The sequence below is a fragment of the Genypterus blacodes genome, unplaced genomic scaffold, assembly GCF_046128005.1.
Source record: "Genypterus blacodes isolate CSIRO-AG114 ecotype Tasmania unplaced genomic scaffold, CSIRO-AGI_Gbla_v1 ptg000120l_1, whole genome shotgun sequence".
NCBI classification, from domain to species: domain Eukaryota; kingdom Metazoa; phylum Chordata; class Actinopteri; order Ophidiiformes; family Ophidiidae; genus Genypterus; species Genypterus blacodes.
In genome coordinates, this window is record NW_027466923.1 from 306,572 (window position 1) to 325,365 (window position 18,794).

Consider the following 18,794-nt stretch of genomic DNA (forward strand, 5'->3'; position numbering starts at 1 on the left):
CATCAACTTCCCTCAAGGAGACTCTAACAAAACAAAACACACCCCCCAGGTATTCCTGCTACTGTAACACGTCCACACGTTTATTCTCGCCACTGTTTTTAAATCTCTGGGTGTTCTGATGATGAACGAGCAGAGCGTGGAAATGCACCGGGTGTCTCTTACATGGGCCACCCACATTAAAGCAGCACTCACAGATTGCAAACCTCCACCAAATGACAGGAAAATGAGGAAAATGCAGCCAATGCGAACTTCAAACAAAACAAAAAGTTGCAACACAGCTCTAACCCATTAAAAGTACCAGGTGGCCTTCAGCAACACTGAACATCAACATAAGAAAGGGACAGTGATGACTTTCAGTACATGAATGCACCATAGAATAAAAGAAACTGTGAATCCTTCTCACTATCCTGCAGACAAATCAAGCTGTTAGAGACACATAACTTGTAGTAGTATTATTGAGTCTGGAACCTTGATCCTGATAAATAGAAGACACAAGACAGACATCAACACCTGTGGTGTAAATGTAGGCCTTAACATGTAACAAAGGAAAGTCTATCTCTCCAAGGCTTTGCGTGTTACTTGCTGCACACTGTTCAGTACCATGGAACGACGGTGTCAGCAGCCACACTCTGCTTATATAAGCCCGGGCCTAAAGCAGCTCCCCATACCAATACTTGCCTGGTCACATGGTCACAACACAATCATAATCAGGGTTCAACAGGTTCGGAGCTCAGCATCAATTTCATCATGTTTCTTGCACATTCCCATTCTAAGATGCTTTGTGAATGTAAGCTCAGTGCAGCAGTGCAGTGGACAGGAACATAAATAATACTCTTACTGTTTCCCTTTGACCTTTTTCTTATAAGACATCAGCTGACTTGGTTTGAAGGTGAATGTGAGAAATGCTGTTATAGTCTTCAAGTGAGCACAGCTTCCCAACAGTTTAATTAAAACAAAGCATCCAGTAGATTTATAGTTTTTAAATCCATCAAATGTTAATATTGATTCAGTTCTTTTCAATTCAGTTGGATTCTCCCAAGGATGTAACAGCTATCCAAAGGTAAACTGTAGAGTACAACTTAAGTGGATCAGACAAGAATGACTGTAATTACAATAAAGTGCTTTTTTTGCCCAGTTTCTTGCCTTTAACAGTTTTCCTTCACTGTGTAAACATCAATAAGTTGGAAGTGTATCTTTTTCTGTCATAGGTCGTCCTAAATTCACACAATACACTCCAATTGATCCATTTGGCTTTCATACCACTCATTGTGAGACATCAATGTTGGTTTACTCCCCTGTTACTCGATCCTCCCAGTCAAAGTGTGCAATTGTCAAGTTCTACACGAGTCAACATTTAAAGCAATTTCACAGCCAAGTGGTACCTCTGTTTGTTTGGGTGCTTTTAATCTGACAGTCAACACTCTGCAGAGAAGTAAATCTTTTAAATGTAGCAGTAAATGGATGGTCTTAATATCTTAAACTCCTTGATGAGTTAAGCATCATCATCTTTATCCAGGTATCATTATCTTACAGTAATCATTTCATCCGATGATTTATATTCATGGACACCCAGAAAAAATCATCTTCTTTCTTGAGGCGTCTTAGTAATGCCACCCGCCAGGTGGTGGGTGGGCACTGTGTCTCCCATGAGTGATGGCGGTGGCAAGCAAGGCCCCGGCACTGACTAAGCACCCAGTCGCTATGGCAAGATGGGTGCTTCAGAACTGGGGATGAGTCACAGCTGGTGAATGGGAGAGCCAGCAGACAGACTGGACACGGACATAATAGCTTTAGACAGCCATTCCCTGTTACAAACCCTTGTTATCTTTTAATTGCATATGGTTATACCAACTGTCAATAGCGGTAATTGATTGTACTACTTAGATAAATAAAAATCCTTTAGACTCATGACAATTATAATTACATTTGAATTGGTTCATATCCACCCACACAGTCTTCAGTCAATAGCTGCTTCATTTTCTCATTCACAGCAGGTGCAGTTCTCCATTCTGTGTCATCATACATATATGGGAGCAGTATTTCCTCCCTTTTGACATTAATAAGATTTACCACAGCATTGGCAAACCTTATTGGGGTGTTTTCGTCTTTGTTGCAACCGATCCGGCTCTGCTTTGTGCCAAACTCAAATGTATGTGTAATCGAGCTCTGCCAGGGTCCCCGGGCATAAATTAGGGGTGTAGAAACCTGAGGACCACAGAACTGTTTGGACTCATGCCCGGTCTGTGTCTTTTAAAACTGAGTGAATTAAGGAACACGGGGCAAATACACAAGCGAGTTTGGATATTACACAAAATATATCTTCACACATACATTAGCTTCAGTAATCTCTCCTTTTTTCGATTGCATGACTCCTTCCATCGTATTCCTTCCTTCTCTTTGCCTCTGCTTCCAATTTCTCATAAATCTCCTTATGGGTGACTGAGCACTCTCTCCCCCCCCCCCCTCCCCTCAGTTGGTCGTCTCTAAGCTGCGTTTGTGAAACAAAGGTGCTGATTATGGTATGAAGTGGCCTGTTGTCCCGTGGGCCACGTCATCTAACTCCTCCAACACACACATGTAAGAGGCCGCAACTGGAACAGACGTAAGAGGCTTTCATTCTAAACAGTGGAAGTGTTCATTCATCTTTTTACATGCTCTCTCTCTCTCTCTTCCCTTCTCTCTCTCCTTTTTAGCCTTGTTGTGGGCGTATTTCAGTTGTAACACCCCCCCCCCCCCCCCCCCCTCCCACCCCCCACCCTCCTCCTCCTCCCCCCTCAAGTAAGTAACTATAACTCTGTTTCTGAGATCATTCCAGCCTCTTTTCACACTTTATCAAATTTGCCCAGCCTGGAATCCATCACAATTTGGTTTTTGCTATTTTAGTGCAAAGGCAAACTGTATGAAACAAACACACAAATGACTGTATTGCATCTGTATCAAGGCATTTGGAAGAGTTTGATGTAAGCCCTATAGTCCTTATGTCAGTAAAGGAAAGAGTATTAGGAGTAGATTTGAGCACAAAGGATCCTATTAAGAGTGTTAGAGCGTGTGTTTGTGTGTGTGTGGGAATGCTCAAATGACACAGTTAGATAACGTGTGACTATGCTGGATGTTGCGTAACGTTAAACTGGCCAATCAGTATTCAGGGACGCATGCGTGGAATTAATCAAACACAGTCACAATCATGTCTGTAGTGCTGTTACACAAGTCTAACACTTTACTGGCACCAGATCATCTTTAATGCAACACTGCGTCAAGATCAAGTGAATAAAGATTTTATTTAGTTGAAATTGATGAACAAACTGGAAATATAAGGTTTTTTTGGTGTTGTGCTTGGCTTTGACCCTTTTTTGATGCGATGCCTTCACTGACCACAGTTTATTTGACCCCTCTGTTGTAGCTGATGTCATCACTTGCTTTTATCTCCCAGGATGATGAATATCTAAACTGCAATTTGTTGAACAACCAAAGCAGTTTTGTCATGTGGTGCTCTGTCTTTGTCTTTCATTGCTATTCATATCGCAGACGCCTTCTGTTTCTGAATTTAGCATTTAAACAGTTTGCTTTGCTTCCGAGGGAGACGGCTGGTGCGCAGACTGATTGAAATCCCATTTTGTATTAGCTTGACTGTGGTTTTGCATGTTGGCCGGGTGTGTTTCAGTGCATTAAAACAAACAATTTTGATCATCATGATTGCTCAGGAAAAACACCAGCAAAGGTCTGAACTATTGTTTATTGAGCAGAATAATCCAGTCAGAATCATTCTTTCTGGGTTATGTCTTCTGCATTTTAATAGAGAAAGGAAAGCAGGGATGATAGCGTGAGAAAAAAATTTAAAATTCCTTTGTGAACCTGTTTGAAGATGAAAACAAGCAACTTGTGAGTCTCCAACCGGCGGAGCTCTTTGTTATTTATATGAGATATTCTGCACAATGACAGGTATCTGTATTCATAAACTATATCAAAGCAGAATTATTAATTACAGGCCAGGGCTCTGTTCATGCAGAGCAGCTGCTGGGGCTGTATAACATTCACTCAGCTTCAGAGGAGATGTCTCCTGTTTGTTAAAAATCAGAACAACAAAAAATAATTGAAGGGACATATTTTCATACATTTTTGTCATTGTTTTGTTGATGTTTTGTTGATTTTGCTGTACAGAAATGTAGATATAGTAGAAATGACCAAACACTACATCAGTATATCTTTCCTAAGGCTAAGCAGGTGTAAACATGCTTTGTCTGACTGGATGGCAGACATTCACATTATCATTATTAAAGGAGTAGGAATTCTTCTTCCTCACTATCATGTTCCATCTGTACCCTCAGGTTCACACAGCCGGCTCAAGCTTACATGTGGAGTTGATTTCTTGGGACAGCCTCAGCATCTCAAGCCTGTGGATGGACATCAATATCCGTCAAGGGGCAACAGGGGCCACAGAGGAGTCGCACCTACTCCAGAGCCAATAGAGGGACTAGGTGTGAAATGAAGCGAGTGCAATGGACTGAAAATGATCCTGGACTCTGTAATAGAATCTATTCACCAGCACAGCATTTGCACCGATGACAGGAGGGAGCTCAGTTAGCTCACCAAGAAAGAACATCTTCCACTAAAGAGTTTGGATGACTGCCTGAGGCTGATACTGTAAAACCTTTAAAACTGGTTACAAATACACACCACCCAGGCAACTGTTGTATGTAATATAGTTTGAATTGTGCTCGTACAGCACTGATGCACACACTGACTCCATCCTTCCACCACTGCTTGAATGTTCATTGGCTCAGGTTGATGAACCCGTAAGCGTGTATTTAATATTATCCGCTGAAAATGTTTTCCACATTACATTTCATTACAAAGAGTTTGATAAACACAAATAAAACCCTGGTGTGTGTGAGTGTTTTCATGTGATTTGTGTGTTTGGCTTGTAGCTCTCCACATATTACATCAGCCAATGCTTTGGATGGCGATCCAATTTTAATTTCTTCTCATACATTTGACAGTGTGGGTGCTTCTGCGTCGTAGCGGCTTACTGGGTGAAGCTCATTCGGGGTCTATTGAGTTTCCCCATTATCAGCCGCACAGTGTGTGTGTACAAACCCTGTTTTTTTCTGTAAAGGATTTAAAGTAATCCTGACGGTTGCTCAGCTACAGGAGCAGTTTTCTCACTGGCTGAAAGCACTGCTGTAGTACTGATACTGACTGGCATCCTTTGTAAGATGGGCTGTGCGTGTGTGTGTGTATGTTTGTGTGTGTGTGTGTGTGTGTGTTCTATTCAATAAGGATTCAGACAGTGTGTTTGTTGAGGCTGGCCTGATAGACAGCTTACAGAGACAAAAGATGTGACAACACTATTGTCGACATTGTATTGTTGCCAATGTTGTGGTGCTGAGGTGATTCGTTTGATCCTCTCTGTCTGTTCAGCCACAATAAATATTTTAACAGGTTTGATCTTTGCATTCATTTTAATTCTTGAATACATCCAAAGGGTGTAAAGTGGATCAAGTAGTGTTTTGAGGTGCGTTTTGAGTATTTCTTGTGATACATTGTACTTCTACTCAAAGGGAAAAACTTCTGCAGAACTTGTACATTTATCTGACAGTTCAATCAAAATGACGTTAAGAGTCAGAGGTAGAGTCGTAATGTTGTAACTCTTCACCTGATCAGCATCAAAATGGTCAAGTGATCAAAAAGGTTCTATTTTTTGTTTTATACCATATCATCATTATTATAGTAGTAGTAGTAATAGTCGTAGTAGTAGTTGTACTTCACAATTTCATGCTTTAATTTAATCTAATTATTCTATTAAACTTCGCTACTAATTCCTACTTTGACCTAAGTGAATGCTTTAAGTTCTCCCCCGCCCATTTAAACCTCATCAGCAGCACATTTAAACAGGCCTCATTTTATACAACAAAACCAAAATCTGCCACATGTTACGTCTTGTCAGTGAATAAAACAGCGTATTCATCCTAATCCCATATAGGCGGAGTAAGCATTCTCAAAGATCAACGCCACAAGTGTATCCTACATTATGTGTGCATGGATAACTTGCTATGTGTAAGGAAAGCTTGATGGGGATGAGAGGTCACTCAGTACAGTGGGAGGGCCGAGCCACGTGTTCCACCAGGAAAGGAAACCTGTGAGATTATCGGATTAAAGTGGTTTTTGGTTCAAATTGGGGCTTTTGCCAGCAGGCTCGGCATTCGATCACAAGTAGCCGCCGCCGACATCCGATCTGCTCAAGGTTCTTAGTGCCTGGGAGTAAGCAAACCAACAGAAACTGCGAAGATGCCTGCTGATCTGAACGGATACTGGAAAATGATTTCCAACGACAACTTTGAGGACTACCTCAAGGCTCTGGGTGAGTTTGCTCAGGGCCTGGTAGTTTACAGTATGTGAACAAGACAGACAGCATTCTATAGGGTTACACTACTAAACTGATATTTTACTAAAAGCTTTTTTGTCCTCCAGTTATTTGAATAGAATCCCTACTGTTAGGAAACACACTAAGTTTAAACTTTATGTGTATATGGGCACATCAGCAATGGTCCACTTTAGCTCAGAATTAACAGCTGTCTCTGTTCTTCTCTGTCTCTTATTGGGGGACCTTCACCTACATGGCAGACGTCAATGTTGCCATCAGGAAAATCGCCACCCTACTGAAGCCTGACAAGGACATTGTCCACGATGGGGACCACATTATCATCAAGACTCTCAGCACCTTCAAAAACTACAACATGGACTTCCATGTGGGCAAAGAGTTTGAGGAGGATCTGTCTGGAGTGGACGATAGGAAATGCATGGTGAGTAGAAGTATTGGAATCAATGTTAGGAAAGATATGATGCATGACTGAATGTTTTATGGCTTCATTTCTTTATACGACATCTGTTAAACGTGTCCAATAGCTTATTATAGTCAGATTCATCAATCTGTGTCAGTTTGCTGTAGCATTCTGTAACTTTCCCTTTTTTTCCATTAGAATCTTATGAAATACACAGTAAACTTTTAGAGCCTTGTCGAAGGAGTAATGAATGGATGTGTTGAGGATCAATCTCAGATTCTGCAGGAAAAGAAATGGAATGTAGCAGAGAAACAAATGCTATAGTGATGATCAGATTTTCTCCCTGAATGCTGAATAGGATCAAAGATTATCTTTTAGCCCTGAGAGAAACCTTGTTTGTGCGCTGATAGACTGATTATAGATAAGCTACAAGCTGGTTTGTGGGAGAAAAGAGAGAGAAAGTCTATGGATTTTATCAGCATTGTAAGGTAAAGTCAAAACTGGTTCGAAATTTAACGCAAAAGTTTAAATTGTATTCTTTCTGACCTGTGACCCTAGACCACGATCAGCTGGGAAGGAGACAAGCTGGTATGTGTGCAAAAGGGAGAGATTGAAGGAAGAGGTTGGAGCCACTGGGTGAATGGAGATGAGCTTCACTTGGTATGAAAACATCACTTGCTTGCATGAATATTAATATATGCAGTTTGGACTCTTTAATCCAATTCCAAAATGCCTTACAGCGCTGTATGTGCGGTGCATATATTTTCCTGTGTGATGAAGCAGTAATAACATTATGCTTTGTAAGGTACACGTGCATGTTTATAGCTGCTTTTGCAACCCAAAACGCTGATAGTTTGTCGAACGAGACCTGCTACAAAAGGAACAGCATCATGCACTACAGTTTGAGAGAAAAAACTAAACAGATTCACATATTTTAATTCTCAATTGTTCCCTCCAACTCAGACAGCAAGATTGATGAAAGATGCAATAGCTTAGAGGAGCTCAAATGTGTTCATATATTGCAGAATGAAAAGCAGCACAGATCCTGCCATACCTCATTAATTTCTTGTCAGATTGGTCTTCATGAACAGAGCTTTGCAGTAATCCAGTGAATATCAAACCGAGCTCCAGTGATGCTGTTATCTTGACTTAACAGATCTCCTTTCTGTTTCAAAATATTCCAAAATCCTTTCTAAATCTCCTTTGAAATTCATAGTGTGACCCACTGTGTCCTGCAATTAACACATTGCTTGTCGAAAGACTTCATAGTGATATATATGATATCATCAGATATTCTTCTATATGATTATTGCTGACAAAGCTAAGTGACAATAATCTGACAGATGATTTTCAGTGATACCAACAGATGTTTTCAATCAGCAGCCATGAAACTATTTATTATAGAGAATTTCCCTGCAGGTGGCTGAGCATTTGACTATGTTAGAGCAACGGGGACCTCTAGTGGTTAAGATTATATTGCAATGAAGATGCAATGTTTATTTTACAGTAAATGCACATGGAATTCTCCACAAATAACATATACAAGTGATGAAAAAAAATTCAAATTAACTTACTTTTAGATGAAGTCTGTATATATGAACATTTATTTTGTTCTTTGCAGGAGCTGAGAGCCGGAGGAGTTGTCGCCAAGCAAGTCTTCAAGAAGTCTTAAATTGGCTCCTATCAAACAAGCTGGCATCATCTGACACCCCTGACGTAGCATCTGCTTCTCCTTGTATCTATTCAGATATACATCTACCCATCAAATGTGTTTTCGTCTGCAAAAGCCAATCCATACACAAAGCACAGAAATGTTCTTGACTTTGACTCATAGCTCAGGGTGGGTGCTTCCTTTGATAAACATGCTTAGATGTGTTGGATGCATAAATACTGCTATGTGTACCTGATCTAATGGGTGAGCCAGACTGATAATGCAGTATGTGGATATGACCAGTGGGAAAGTAAATGCTGCTTATGATTGCGGAAAAGAGAACAGTGACAGCAAATCATACGGGTAAATCCCGTCTTCGTTCTCTGAATGATTGTTTTGTGAATATCGTTGTAAGCTCAGATGAAAACTTTGGATAGGACTGTAGACTGCTTTGCCTGTGATATGATGTGTGTGTATATATCCACCTCAGTTCCTTTAGCATTGTGCCCATGATGGAAGGATAAATTAATCAATAAATTTAATAGTGTTCATCAATTGAATTGTCTGTCTTCCATTAATTGTTCTTCAGACAAGCAAACCTGTAGGAAAAGAAAACGATTTGGTTTGTCAGTAACCAAGGCTACATATATGTTAGGAGCAAATGCAGCAAACATATTCACACACTTAATTTAAAGGCTTTTTAAAGGGTTTTTAGACCCCAGAAGGAGTTACAAAGTTACCTTTTTAAGGCTGATTCCAGTGTTTTTACACTCAATATCTTTACAATCTTAAAGTCAGTGTGACGATGTTCACCAGCTATACATATATTAGACATGAACAAATGTTAACATGGTCAACATTTGGTTGTATTTTGAACTGCAAATTTGAGCAAAGGGACAATTCTGGGTAGTGAGATCAAAACACATTCAGTGTGGACTTTTAAGGAAACGATGCAATGTGTGTATATGTGTTTGGGAGGCACATATGCCCTCAGTTACCTCCCGCAATAATGGTGTAAAGAGTGAACGAAAAGGGAGAGAGTGAGTCCTCCCCTTCCAAAACAACTGCCCATGCCAATCCCCTTTCAGCTATATCTCACTTATCTAGTTCTCTGCCCTCATGCCCTCATGCCTGGTGTACAAGTGAGCGGACACCCTGCACCTTCCCCCTCTAACACCGTCTAAAGTCTGCTTACAACAGTGTCTGCACAGCTGCCACCATGGCTGTAGACTTGAATGGAAAATGGATAATGGAAAAAAGTGAGAATTTTGAGGACTATTTGAAAAAATTAGGTAAGGAACTTTTATTTGGGTGGGTCTCAATTTGTTCTGTTAGGTATTAGTTTATTTTAGCTCTGTGGTGTATCAGTGATGTGTTAGAGCAGTGATTCTCAAACTGTGGTATGTGTACCACCAGTGGTACGCAGAGGTACACGGCGGAAGAAAGAAAAATCGGAACCACGAAAAAATTTAAATGCGACTTAAAATAAATGTTTGCACACGGCACACTACTACCCCTTACCGAAAGTGGCGCTGCATGCGAATGTCAACTATTAGCTGCCTACTACAAACTAACTGTAATGGCAAAATGGTAAGCGGAGATGTGTGTGTGTGTGTGTGTATGTGTGTGTGCGCGCGTGTGTGCGTGCGCGCGTGTGTGTGTGTGTGCGTGCGTGCATGTGCGTGTGTGTGCGTGCGCATGTGTGCGTGCGTGCGTATAGGAGAGTTGTTCATATGAGAGAGTTCTAGTACCAATTTGTACAATGTGGCTGTGACTGACAAAGGCCAAAATAAATACTATTCTTATGAGGAATAAATTTGCTTCCTGTGTGCATTTTGCATAGCAGCTGAATAGGGTAGGCCTACGCTACTGTATTTGAACATCGGCCATAGTGGTGTTACTTGGAGAGCCAAATATTTTCTGAGGTGGTACCCGATGTAAAAAGTTTGAGAACCACTGTGTTAGAGCAATGTGACCCGTTAGACAGGCCACAAAACTAATGAATGAAATCATCCAATTTCATGCTCTTTCACCCTCTATAAGCTTTAATGGTGATGAGTGATTATTGGAAAGTGGATGATTTTTTTTCTTTGTTCAGTCCTCTACTTTGCAGAGAAAATGCAAACGTGTATGAAAGATTCCCCTTAAGATACCGTTATCACCCTGGACCAGAGATCATTCCTGTTAAAAGATACTTTGCACCTAAGCATCCTCTGATATGACTGAAAACTTTTTATGACTAACGCTCTCTTCTCTGACCCTATAGATATTGACTTTGCAACACGGAAAATCGCCATTTCCCTGTCTCAGACCAAAGTGATTGTTCAAGATGGAGACAAGTTCGACATCAAAACACTGAGCACCTTCAGGAATTATGAGCGTTCCTTCACTGTGGGTGTGGATTTTGATGAATACACCAAAGGACTTGACAACAGAAATGTCAAGGTGAGCTGTATGTACTGTGCACATACAATACATGGAGTCCCAGGCATGCATTTCTATAACACAAATAATCACAATGATATGTTATCTCTACATAACATAAAGATTGATTATTAGTCATAAGCTATTATTCATTGTTTATCTGGCTCTTTATTCTCTGGTGACCTGGGAGGGGAACAAGCTGGTGTGCACCCAGAAAGGAGACAAGGCCAACCGTGGCTGGAAGCACTGGATCCAAGGAGACAACCTACACCTGGTACGTTCATGATGTTGGTCATGACAGTTTGATTCTGGATAGTTTGATTTTGCCATGAGAATGTTCAACCAGTACACAGGTTAATTTATAACCATTGGATTATGGGACTGTACTGTTCAGCATACAATATTAATCAATCATGTAATATTAATCAATCATACAATATTAATCGTCTTATCTCTCCACTCACAGGAACTTCTGTGTGAAGATGTGGCGTGTTATCAAGTGTTCAAGAAGAAGGAATAAATGAGAAATGTCTGTTTTTACTTTCATTTACTGCACAGACACAGCCATTGCTCCATATTAACATGTACTCCATATCTACTATGTCCACGTATTTGGCAATAAAAGAATTGGCTTTATAAACACTCTGTTATATTTGTCTTTAAATGCATTTTCTTTGCTTTATTAGATATATTGTTGGTATCACTTACAGAAATATTGTATTTGGCGTCACATTACGGCTTTTTTTTAAATTACTATGCTGCTTAACTGATATAAAAACGTAAGTAAAACGCGTGTCTATAAAGTAAAATACAGTAAATGTGCTCCTGTAATGATTAGAGCAATTACTGGAAGATTTTATATTCAAATTATTTTTCAACACCATTTCACACAGAATCAGAACACAACAGATCATTTAAACTGGCACTGCCAAATGAATAAATTTGAATAAAATTCTAAATAAAAAATAGTCAAATCAAATGCGGGCATAAATGAAAATTCATAATATGGTAAATCACCAAATAATTTATTCTCAGTTTTTCATATTTTTTCACCTCAAATGCTTCTCTCCCCTGACTGACCTACTTCTGACGTCATCGTTTCCCGTACGTAGCTGTCGCGAGATTCAGGTTTCAGGAAGTTCCACGTCAGTCTCCAGTGCGCTGTTCACTAAAATCCTAGCATTGAACCCGGATTATAACTGTCTCCGTTTATTCATCTGCTCGTATTGACGACACGGGTATAAAACATGGTAGGAGATACTGAAAATGTCGTTTTTTCATACGTTGGATTTTTAAAAAGAAACGTTAAGTAATGAAGTATAATAACGCATTCGTTGTATGCTAGTTAGCAGGAGCTAGCATGAATACGTGTGTATACAATACTGCTACGATCGTTTAAAGCTACTCTGGTCGCTCTGTCATTGTTTTGCTATATTATATCTTTGTTTTGTGACATTATCAAATGAAACATTGAGATAAATGAGTTGATATTGATGATGGTAGAGTTCGCAACTATTAGCATAAGAAACGGTACTCGGGGCTTCATACCGGTCTCGCTATTCGTGTTGCTTTTGTATTTAAATAAGATCTACGTCACTTTAAAACTTGCTCTGTTGGCGAAAATTTCGTACGAAATGACACTGATGCGACTCTATCTTCGTCGTGTCTTGTCAGCCTCTGAGGCTGGACATCAAGCGGAGGCTGACAGCCCGGTCAGACCGAGTGAAGAGCGTGGACCTTCACCCAACCGAGCCATGGATGCTGGCCAGCCTGTACAACGGCAGCGTGTGTGTGTGGAACCACGAAACACAGGTATAGACACAAATCACACCATATCTGTGGTTGACACACCTTTTCTTGTCTTGTTCACGTCCAATTTATGTTTAGGGCAACATGCTACCACTACCGGTGTGGCGTCAAGCTTTAGATATGATGTGAAAGCCTTTTCTCCACACACTTTACATCTGTTTTCATTTCATTTTCCAGTTCAGGGCTCATTTCTCATGTAGAAGGGATCTGTTTGCATCCAAATTCAAACCCCAAACCTCACCACATAGCAGAAATTGTCTTGACATTTCACAAAATAAATCCACCCGCCTATCAAACACTATAGAAACCACATTTCTACCTTTTTTCCAGACTCTCGTGAAGACTTTTGAAGTTTGTGACCTCCCTGTTCGAGCATCCAAGTTTGTGGCCAGGAAGAACTGGGTCATCACCGGAGCAGTAAGTGTAGTGTTCATTCACAATTCATATACTCTTGTAAACTATTGGCTTAACCGGCGCTGTTGCCTCACTATAATTTACATTTTGGCTTCTACAAATATTGTAAGAACAGATTTATTGTATCTTTATTGACGTATGATCAAACTAAGTTATTGTTTTCTGCTTCTGTACAGGACGACATGCAGATCCGTGTTTTTAACTACAACACCTTGGAACGGGTCCACATGTTTGAGGCTCACTCTGACTACATCCGCTGTATTGCTGTTCACCCAACTCAGCCTTACATTCTCACCAGCAGTGGTACGTAATGCTCGTTAAGTTTTGCTATGACTGGGAGTTACATCTCCATTCTTTCTTTTCATACTCTTCTGTTTACTCTTCTGTTTGCAAAGGTGCATATCTGTTTACACATCACACAGTACAGTATTTGAACATGTTTCTGTGTCTGTGCAGATGACATGTTGATTAAGCTGTGGGACTGGGAGAAGAAGTGGTCCTGCAGCCAGGTATTTGAGGGTCACACTCATTACGTCATGCAAATCGTCATCAACCCCAAAGACAACAACCAGTTTGCCAGCGCCTCCCTGGACCGGACGATCAAGGTAGAGCCCATCAGATGCTACTAGTTTAGAACGTCATTTCTATTCTATTTTCTATTTTTTATCTGAAATGTAATAGAAATGTATTGACTCTCTGTGATGTCCACTATGTTGTTACAGGTTTGGCAGTTGGGGTCTTCTTCTCCTAATTTCACCTTGGAAGGCCACGAGAAAGGAGTGAACTGTATCGACTACTATAGCGGAGGGGACAAACCCTACCTCATATCAGGGGCTGATGACCGCCTCGTCAAGATCTGGGACTACCAGGTTAGAAAGATCCACATTATATTTCTGATTTTTGTTCTTGCCTTTACGTCTACTACAGAAGTGGCTAAACGTTTTGGCACTGTTACAATCAAGAAAACAATTATTAGCAGTTGTAGGTACAGGTTTATTGCTCACTGATAGACACACGTTCTATATGACTTCTGTCTGTTTTGTAGAACAAGACTTGTGTTCAGACTCTGGAGGGCCACGCCCAGAATGTGTCTTGCGTGAGCTTCCACCCAGAGCTGCCAATCATCATCACAGGATCAGAGGATGGTAAGCAGGCGTCTTCTTCCTACTAACACACACACGCATGCAAATATCACGGCATCTTTTTAATGACCTCTACCCTCTGCCTGTGTAGGTACGGTACGTATCTGGCACTCGAGCACTTACCGCCTGGAGAGCACTCTGAATTACGGCATGGAGCGTGTGTGGTGTGTGTGTGGCCTCAGAGGCTCCAACAATGTGGCACTTGGCTACGATGAAGGCAGCATCATCATCAAGGTGAGCATAAAACAGAGGAGTGCTTCAATTTTGTTTACACATAGTTAACTCTCATAACAACATCATGACCAAATCAAAATTCTGTCCCTCTGATGTCCAGGTGGGTCGGGAGGAGCCGGCCATGTCCATGGACACCAACGGGAAGATCATCTGGGCCAAACATAGTGAAGTACAGCAGGCCAACCTGAAGGCGATGGGTGACGCTGAGATCAAGGATGGAGAGAGGCTGCCGCTGGCTGTCAAAGACATGGGCAGCTGTGAAATCTACCCCCAAACCATCCAACATAACCCCAATGGAAGGTATGCTGACACTCACCCTATGCTTTTTGGGGACCACAGTTAGATCTCTGTCATATGAGCTGCGTAACGTGACTCTCTTTGTGCCACAGGTTTGTTGTGGTGTGTGGAGATGGAGAGTATATCATCTACACTGCTATGGCTTTGAGGAACAAGAGCTTCGGCTCAGCGCAGGAGTTTGCCTGGGCACACGACTCCTCTGAGTAAGTACCCAGTTAAAAGATTCAAGAATTATAGAATTGTCAAAATTAATTATTCTAAATACATGTAACTACTATGTGCTTGTCCTATTCTCTCTTTTTTTTAAACAGATATGCCATAAGGGAAAGCAACAGTATTGTCAAAATCTTCAAGAACTTCAAGGAAAAGAAATCTTTCAAACCTGACTTTGGAGCTGAAGGTAACGATCACGCTGATTCATGGTTGACTTCTGGTTATGGGAAAGTGGAGTACCCGCTGTCTTCCTCACCGTCTTTCTTCTTCTTCTTACAGGCATCTATGGAGGCTTCTTGCTGGGGGTGAGGTCAGTCAATGGTCTGGCGTTTTACGACTGGGAGAACACAGAATTGGTCCGCCGCATTGAAATCCAGCCCAAACATGTGAGCCGCACCTGTTTTACTTTTTCAGAGTTTCATGGTGTAACCTTCATTCAGTAATTTTAGTAATCAACCTCATCCTCCCTCTAAATCTCTTTCACCTTGTGTCTAGATCTTCTGGTCAGACTCTGGTGAGCTGGTCTGCATCGCTACAGAGGAGTCCTTCTTCATTCTGCGATACCTGGCAGACAAAGTTGCCGCTTCCCAAGAGTCCAATGAAGGTGTGACAGAGGACGGTATCGAGGATGCCTTTGAGGTGGGTGTGTTAATGGAAGCGTACATGTCACCTATTGTGAGTGTAATACTCACTAATGGTCTTTATGGAGGGACTGACACAGCACAGCATTGTATTGGACTGACTTTGCGCTTAAAAACAGAATGAGAAGTGAGGTATTCAATTGTTTTCTATTTTAAATTGTAACCTTTATCTCCCTCCTCTACTTGTTGTGTGTCCAGGTGCAAGGAGAGATCCAGGAGATCGTGAAAACTGGACTCTGGGTGGGCGACTGCTTCATCTACACCAGCTCTGTCAACAGACTCAACTACTTTGTAGGAGGAGAGATCGTCACCATTGCTCACCTGGATAGGTAAGAATAGAAAGCATCTTGATTTGAATTCAAGGGGGGGATTGAATTGCGTTAAATAAGATGATGTACATCAGACAGTTGAAAGATAGTTCCAAGATTGCTGATCTCCTGTACTCTCTTCCCTGCAGGACCATGTACCTACTGGGTTACATTCCAAAGGATGACCGTCTGTACCTTGGAGACAAGGAACTCAATATTGTCAGCTACTCACTTTTGGTCTCTGTGCTGGAGTACCAAACTGCTGTGATGAGGAGGGACTTTGGAATGGCTGACAAGGTGCTACCCACAATTCCTAAAGAGCAGCGGACCAGGGTGGCCCATTTCTTGGAGAAACAGGTTGGGAACTGGCACAGGCACTATCTCAGCCTTCATTTCATAAAAACAAATTGAACTTGATGCTGAAGCTTGGGGTTGTACTGTTCTTTTCAGTAAGCTCAAAAGATGTTTTTGCTGATAATGTATTTTGTATTGACTGGTGATATTGGAGTAAACAAATAGTAAAGGCTCATATTTACATGTAGCACACTGATTCTTTTCTTTGTGCCCTCAGGGATTCAAGCAGCAGGCGTTGGCTGTGTCCACAGACCCAGAGCACAGGTTTGAGCTGGCCCTGCAGCTTGGAGAGCTGAAGATCGCCTACCAGCTGGCTGTGGAGGCAGAGGTTTGTATGCTTGGATGGGTTCACTAGAAATGAATAGAAAAGAACACTTGAGTTGGCTTGCAAACAGAATGTATTCAGGATGGTTGAGCTCACTAATCTTGGAACGACTTCTCTCAGTCTTTCATCACTCACTTGTCTCTCTGCCCTGAACATTTCTAATGATTGACATTTCCTACAGGCGGAGCAGAAGTGGAAGCAGCTGGCCGAGCTGGCGATCAGTAAGTGCCAGTTTGGCCTGGCCCAGGAGTGCCTCCACCATGCACAGGACTATGGCGGCTTGCTCCTCCTTGCCACAGCCTCGGGTAATGCCACTATGGTGGGCAAGCTTGCCGAGGGAGCAGAGAAAGATGGAAAAAACAACGTGGCCTTTATGACCTACTTCCTGCAGGGGAAGTGAGTACTGGGTGAAAGAGGGACATGGGGTGATATTGATGGATAAAATAAAGAAGCAATTTGTAAATGAGTTGAAATTGTTTCCTCCTTGCACAGATTGGATCAGTGTTTGGAACTTCTGATTCGGACTAACCGGCTACCTGAGGCTGCCTTCTTGGCTCGCACATACCTGCCCAGCCAGGTGTCCCGTGTGGTCAAACTGTGGAGGGAAAGTCTGGCTAAGGTCAACCAGAAGGTCAGTATATCAACAATATATGAAATAATTATTATGATATATTAGCCTGAGTTTTACCGTTGTATGATTTGGCATTTTTGCTCAGAAAGTTGCATGTAGTAAATAACATGGCTGTATATTCTTACCGTACACTACAGGCGGCTGAGTCCCTGGCAGACCCCACAGAGTATGAGAATCTCTTCCCTGGGCTGAAAGAAGCCTTTGCAGCGGAGTATTATCTCAGAGAAACCTGCTTGGGCACTACCAGACCTGCTAAAGATTATCCTCTTGTCACGGTGAGTGCTGGGGACGGGGACCAACTGTGGACAGTAGTTTTACATCATAATGGCTGATGAGCTTGACCCTGAGCACGGCAAATGCTAACATTTCTTCAGTTGTGTCTCAGGCCTAACTTACGTATTTTACCCTTCTGAAACCTTTTTCAGCCCAATGAAGACCGGAATATTCTGGAAGAGGCTCAAGGATACGAGCCCCAAGGAACCTTCATCCCTACTGTTGCCAAGGTTTGTTTACAATAACAACTATCTGGCCACTTTTATCTAATAGCAGCCCGATTCTAGATCATTTGCGGCCAGTAGCTTTTCACACACATTACTCAACCCCCTGTGAGAGAGGATTTCCCTGCATGTTAAATAAAGGCTTAAGGATTTTAGAGGTGCGCCTTGTGATATTCAACTCTCACTTTTCTCATTTGTTTTGTTCAGCAGCTGGAGGAGGACAGCGAGCCAGAGTCAGAGTCCACCACAGTGGCTAATATACTGGCAGCAGCAGCAGCTTCTGTTGTTGCAGCAGTGATGCCATCAGAGCCCGAACTTTCAGCAGCTCCTGCAGCAGAAGAGGAGGAAGAAGAAGAGGAAGAGGACGAGGAGGAAATCCTTTCCTCGTCACAGAAAGAGGTAGGTCTCATTAGGCTTATTTGTTAAATGTCAAACATATTCATTTGTTCTCTGTCTCTTCTTGTAAAAACCGCCCATACTTTTTTCCTGACTTTATTTGTGTGCCTCTGTGTAGACTCTAGACGAACTTGAAGTGGATCTGGACAACATGGAGTTGGACGACATCGACACCACAGACGTTAACCTTGACGATGACTTCCTGGATGACTGAGACCTGAGACCACTTTGCTGCCTCGCACTCTTCAGAGCTTATTTAAGAAAAAAGAGAGAGACCAAACTCCCTTTCCCCTTTTTTGTATCTGTACTTAAAGATATTTTGTTGTCATGCCCTCTTACTGAAATGGAAGGATTTAAGTAGATTTAATGTCGGTAATGTTTTTCTCACACAAGGAAAATAGTTATGTCCTACTATCGAGTCTCCATTTGTACATCAGTTATTGATTCTTTGAGAACCATTCATTAACTGTATTGAGCTACGCATTATATTTCCTCTTTAAATTTCGGTGTCTGTAATTTCAAAATCATTCAAATAAAGTGCTGTTGCTGTACATATTCAAATTTGAGTTGTAAGTACTCCATACTGTGTAGACTATACTGCTGTTTTTATATTCAACTTTCAGTTTTGTTCCCACATTCCTTCAGAGCATAACATACTGATCAGGTGTGTTATAACAGA

At 41.5% G+C, this 18,794-nt stretch overlaps 3 protein-coding genes across 4 annotated transcripts; all 3 read left to right on the forward strand.

Annotated features, from left to right (window-relative positions):
- Positions 1-6,285: 6,285 nt before the first annotated feature.
- On the forward strand, positions 6,286-8,451 carry rbp1.1 (retinol binding protein 1, cellular, tandem duplicate 1). The gene is made up of 4 exons (XM_076162337.1): positions 6,286-6,358; positions 6,622-6,800; positions 7,338-7,439; positions 8,401-8,451. Exons 1-4 carry the CDS (start codon positions 6,286-6,288, stop codon positions 8,449-8,451), a joined length of 405 nt encoding a protein of 134 aa, XP_076018452.1.
- Positions 8,452-9,437: 986 nt separating this feature from the next.
- On the forward strand, positions 9,438-11,494 carry LOC143009986 (retinol-binding protein 2-like). The gene is made up of 4 exons (XM_076162094.1): positions 9,438-9,722; positions 10,697-10,875; positions 11,027-11,128; positions 11,321-11,494. The coding sequence occupies exons 1-4, from the start codon at positions 9,650-9,652 to the stop codon at positions 11,372-11,374; spliced, it is 408 nt and encodes a 135-aa protein (XP_076018209.1). The 5' UTR covers positions 9,438-9,649; the 3' UTR covers positions 11,375-11,494.
- A 475-nt stretch (positions 11,495-11,969) lies between these two features.
- copb2 (COPI coat complex subunit beta 2) lies at positions 11,970-18,681 on the forward strand. Of its 2 annotated transcripts, none has more exons than XM_076162257.1 (22): positions 11,970-12,104; positions 12,529-12,666; positions 12,994-13,080; positions 13,254-13,380; positions 13,534-13,682; positions 13,800-13,946; positions 14,123-14,222; positions 14,311-14,453; positions 14,554-14,753; positions 14,843-14,953; positions 15,062-15,150; positions 15,243-15,349; positions 15,459-15,602; positions 15,803-15,933; positions 16,062-16,269; positions 16,484-16,594; positions 16,773-16,987; positions 17,084-17,222; positions 17,360-17,497; positions 17,648-17,725; positions 17,930-18,118; positions 18,234-18,681. In XM_076162257.1, the coding sequence occupies exons 1-22, from the start codon at positions 12,102-12,104 to the stop codon at positions 18,327-18,329; spliced, it is 2,850 nt and encodes a 949-aa protein (XP_076018372.1). In that variant the 5' UTR covers positions 11,970-12,101; the 3' UTR covers positions 18,330-18,681. The 2 variants fall into 2 exon arrangements, with proteins under 2 accessions (XP_076018372.1, XP_076018371.1); XM_076162256.1 differs by having other exon boundaries at positions 11,971-12,104; positions 17,927-18,118.
- Positions 18,682-18,794: the final 113 nt, after the last annotated feature.

What these genes read in the sequence shown, in the direction of transcription:
- LOC143009986 (XM_076162094.1), top strand. Translation starts at nt 9,650, where the DNA reads ATGGCTGTAGACTTGAATGGAAAATGGATAATGGAAAAAAGTGAGAAT. An exon ending in GGACTATTTGAAAAAATTAG is followed by an intron (nt 9,723 to 10,696) that starts GTAAGGAACTTT and finishes CTGACCCTATAG; the next exon opens with ATATTGACTTTGCAACACGG. An exon ending in AAGGAGACAACCTACACCTG is followed by an intron (nt 11,129 to 11,320) that starts GTACGTTCATGA and finishes CTCCACTCACAG; the next exon opens with GAACTTCTGTGTGAAGATGT.
- copb2 (XM_076162256.1), top strand. An exon ending in ACCTGACTTTGGAGCTGAAG is followed by an intron (nt 15,151 to 15,242) that starts GTAACGATCACG and finishes TTCTTCTTACAG; the next exon opens with GCATCTATGGAGGCTTCTTG. An exon ending in AAGATTATCCTCTTGTCACG is followed by an intron (nt 17,498 to 17,647) that starts GTGAGTGCTGGG and finishes AACCTTTTTCAG; the next exon opens with CCCAATGAAGACCGGAATAT.
- rbp1.1 (XM_076162337.1), top strand. Translation starts at nt 6,286, where the DNA reads ATGCCTGCTGATCTGAACGGATACTGGAAAATGATTTCCAACGACAAC. An exon ending in GGACTACCTCAAGGCTCTGG is followed by an intron (nt 6,359 to 6,621) that starts GTGAGTTTGCTC and finishes CCTACATGGCAG; the next exon opens with ACGTCAATGTTGCCATCAGG. An exon ending in TGGACGATAGGAAATGCATG is followed by an intron (nt 6,801 to 7,337) that starts GTGAGTAGAAGT and finishes CTGTGACCCTAG; the next exon opens with ACCACGATCAGCTGGGAAGG.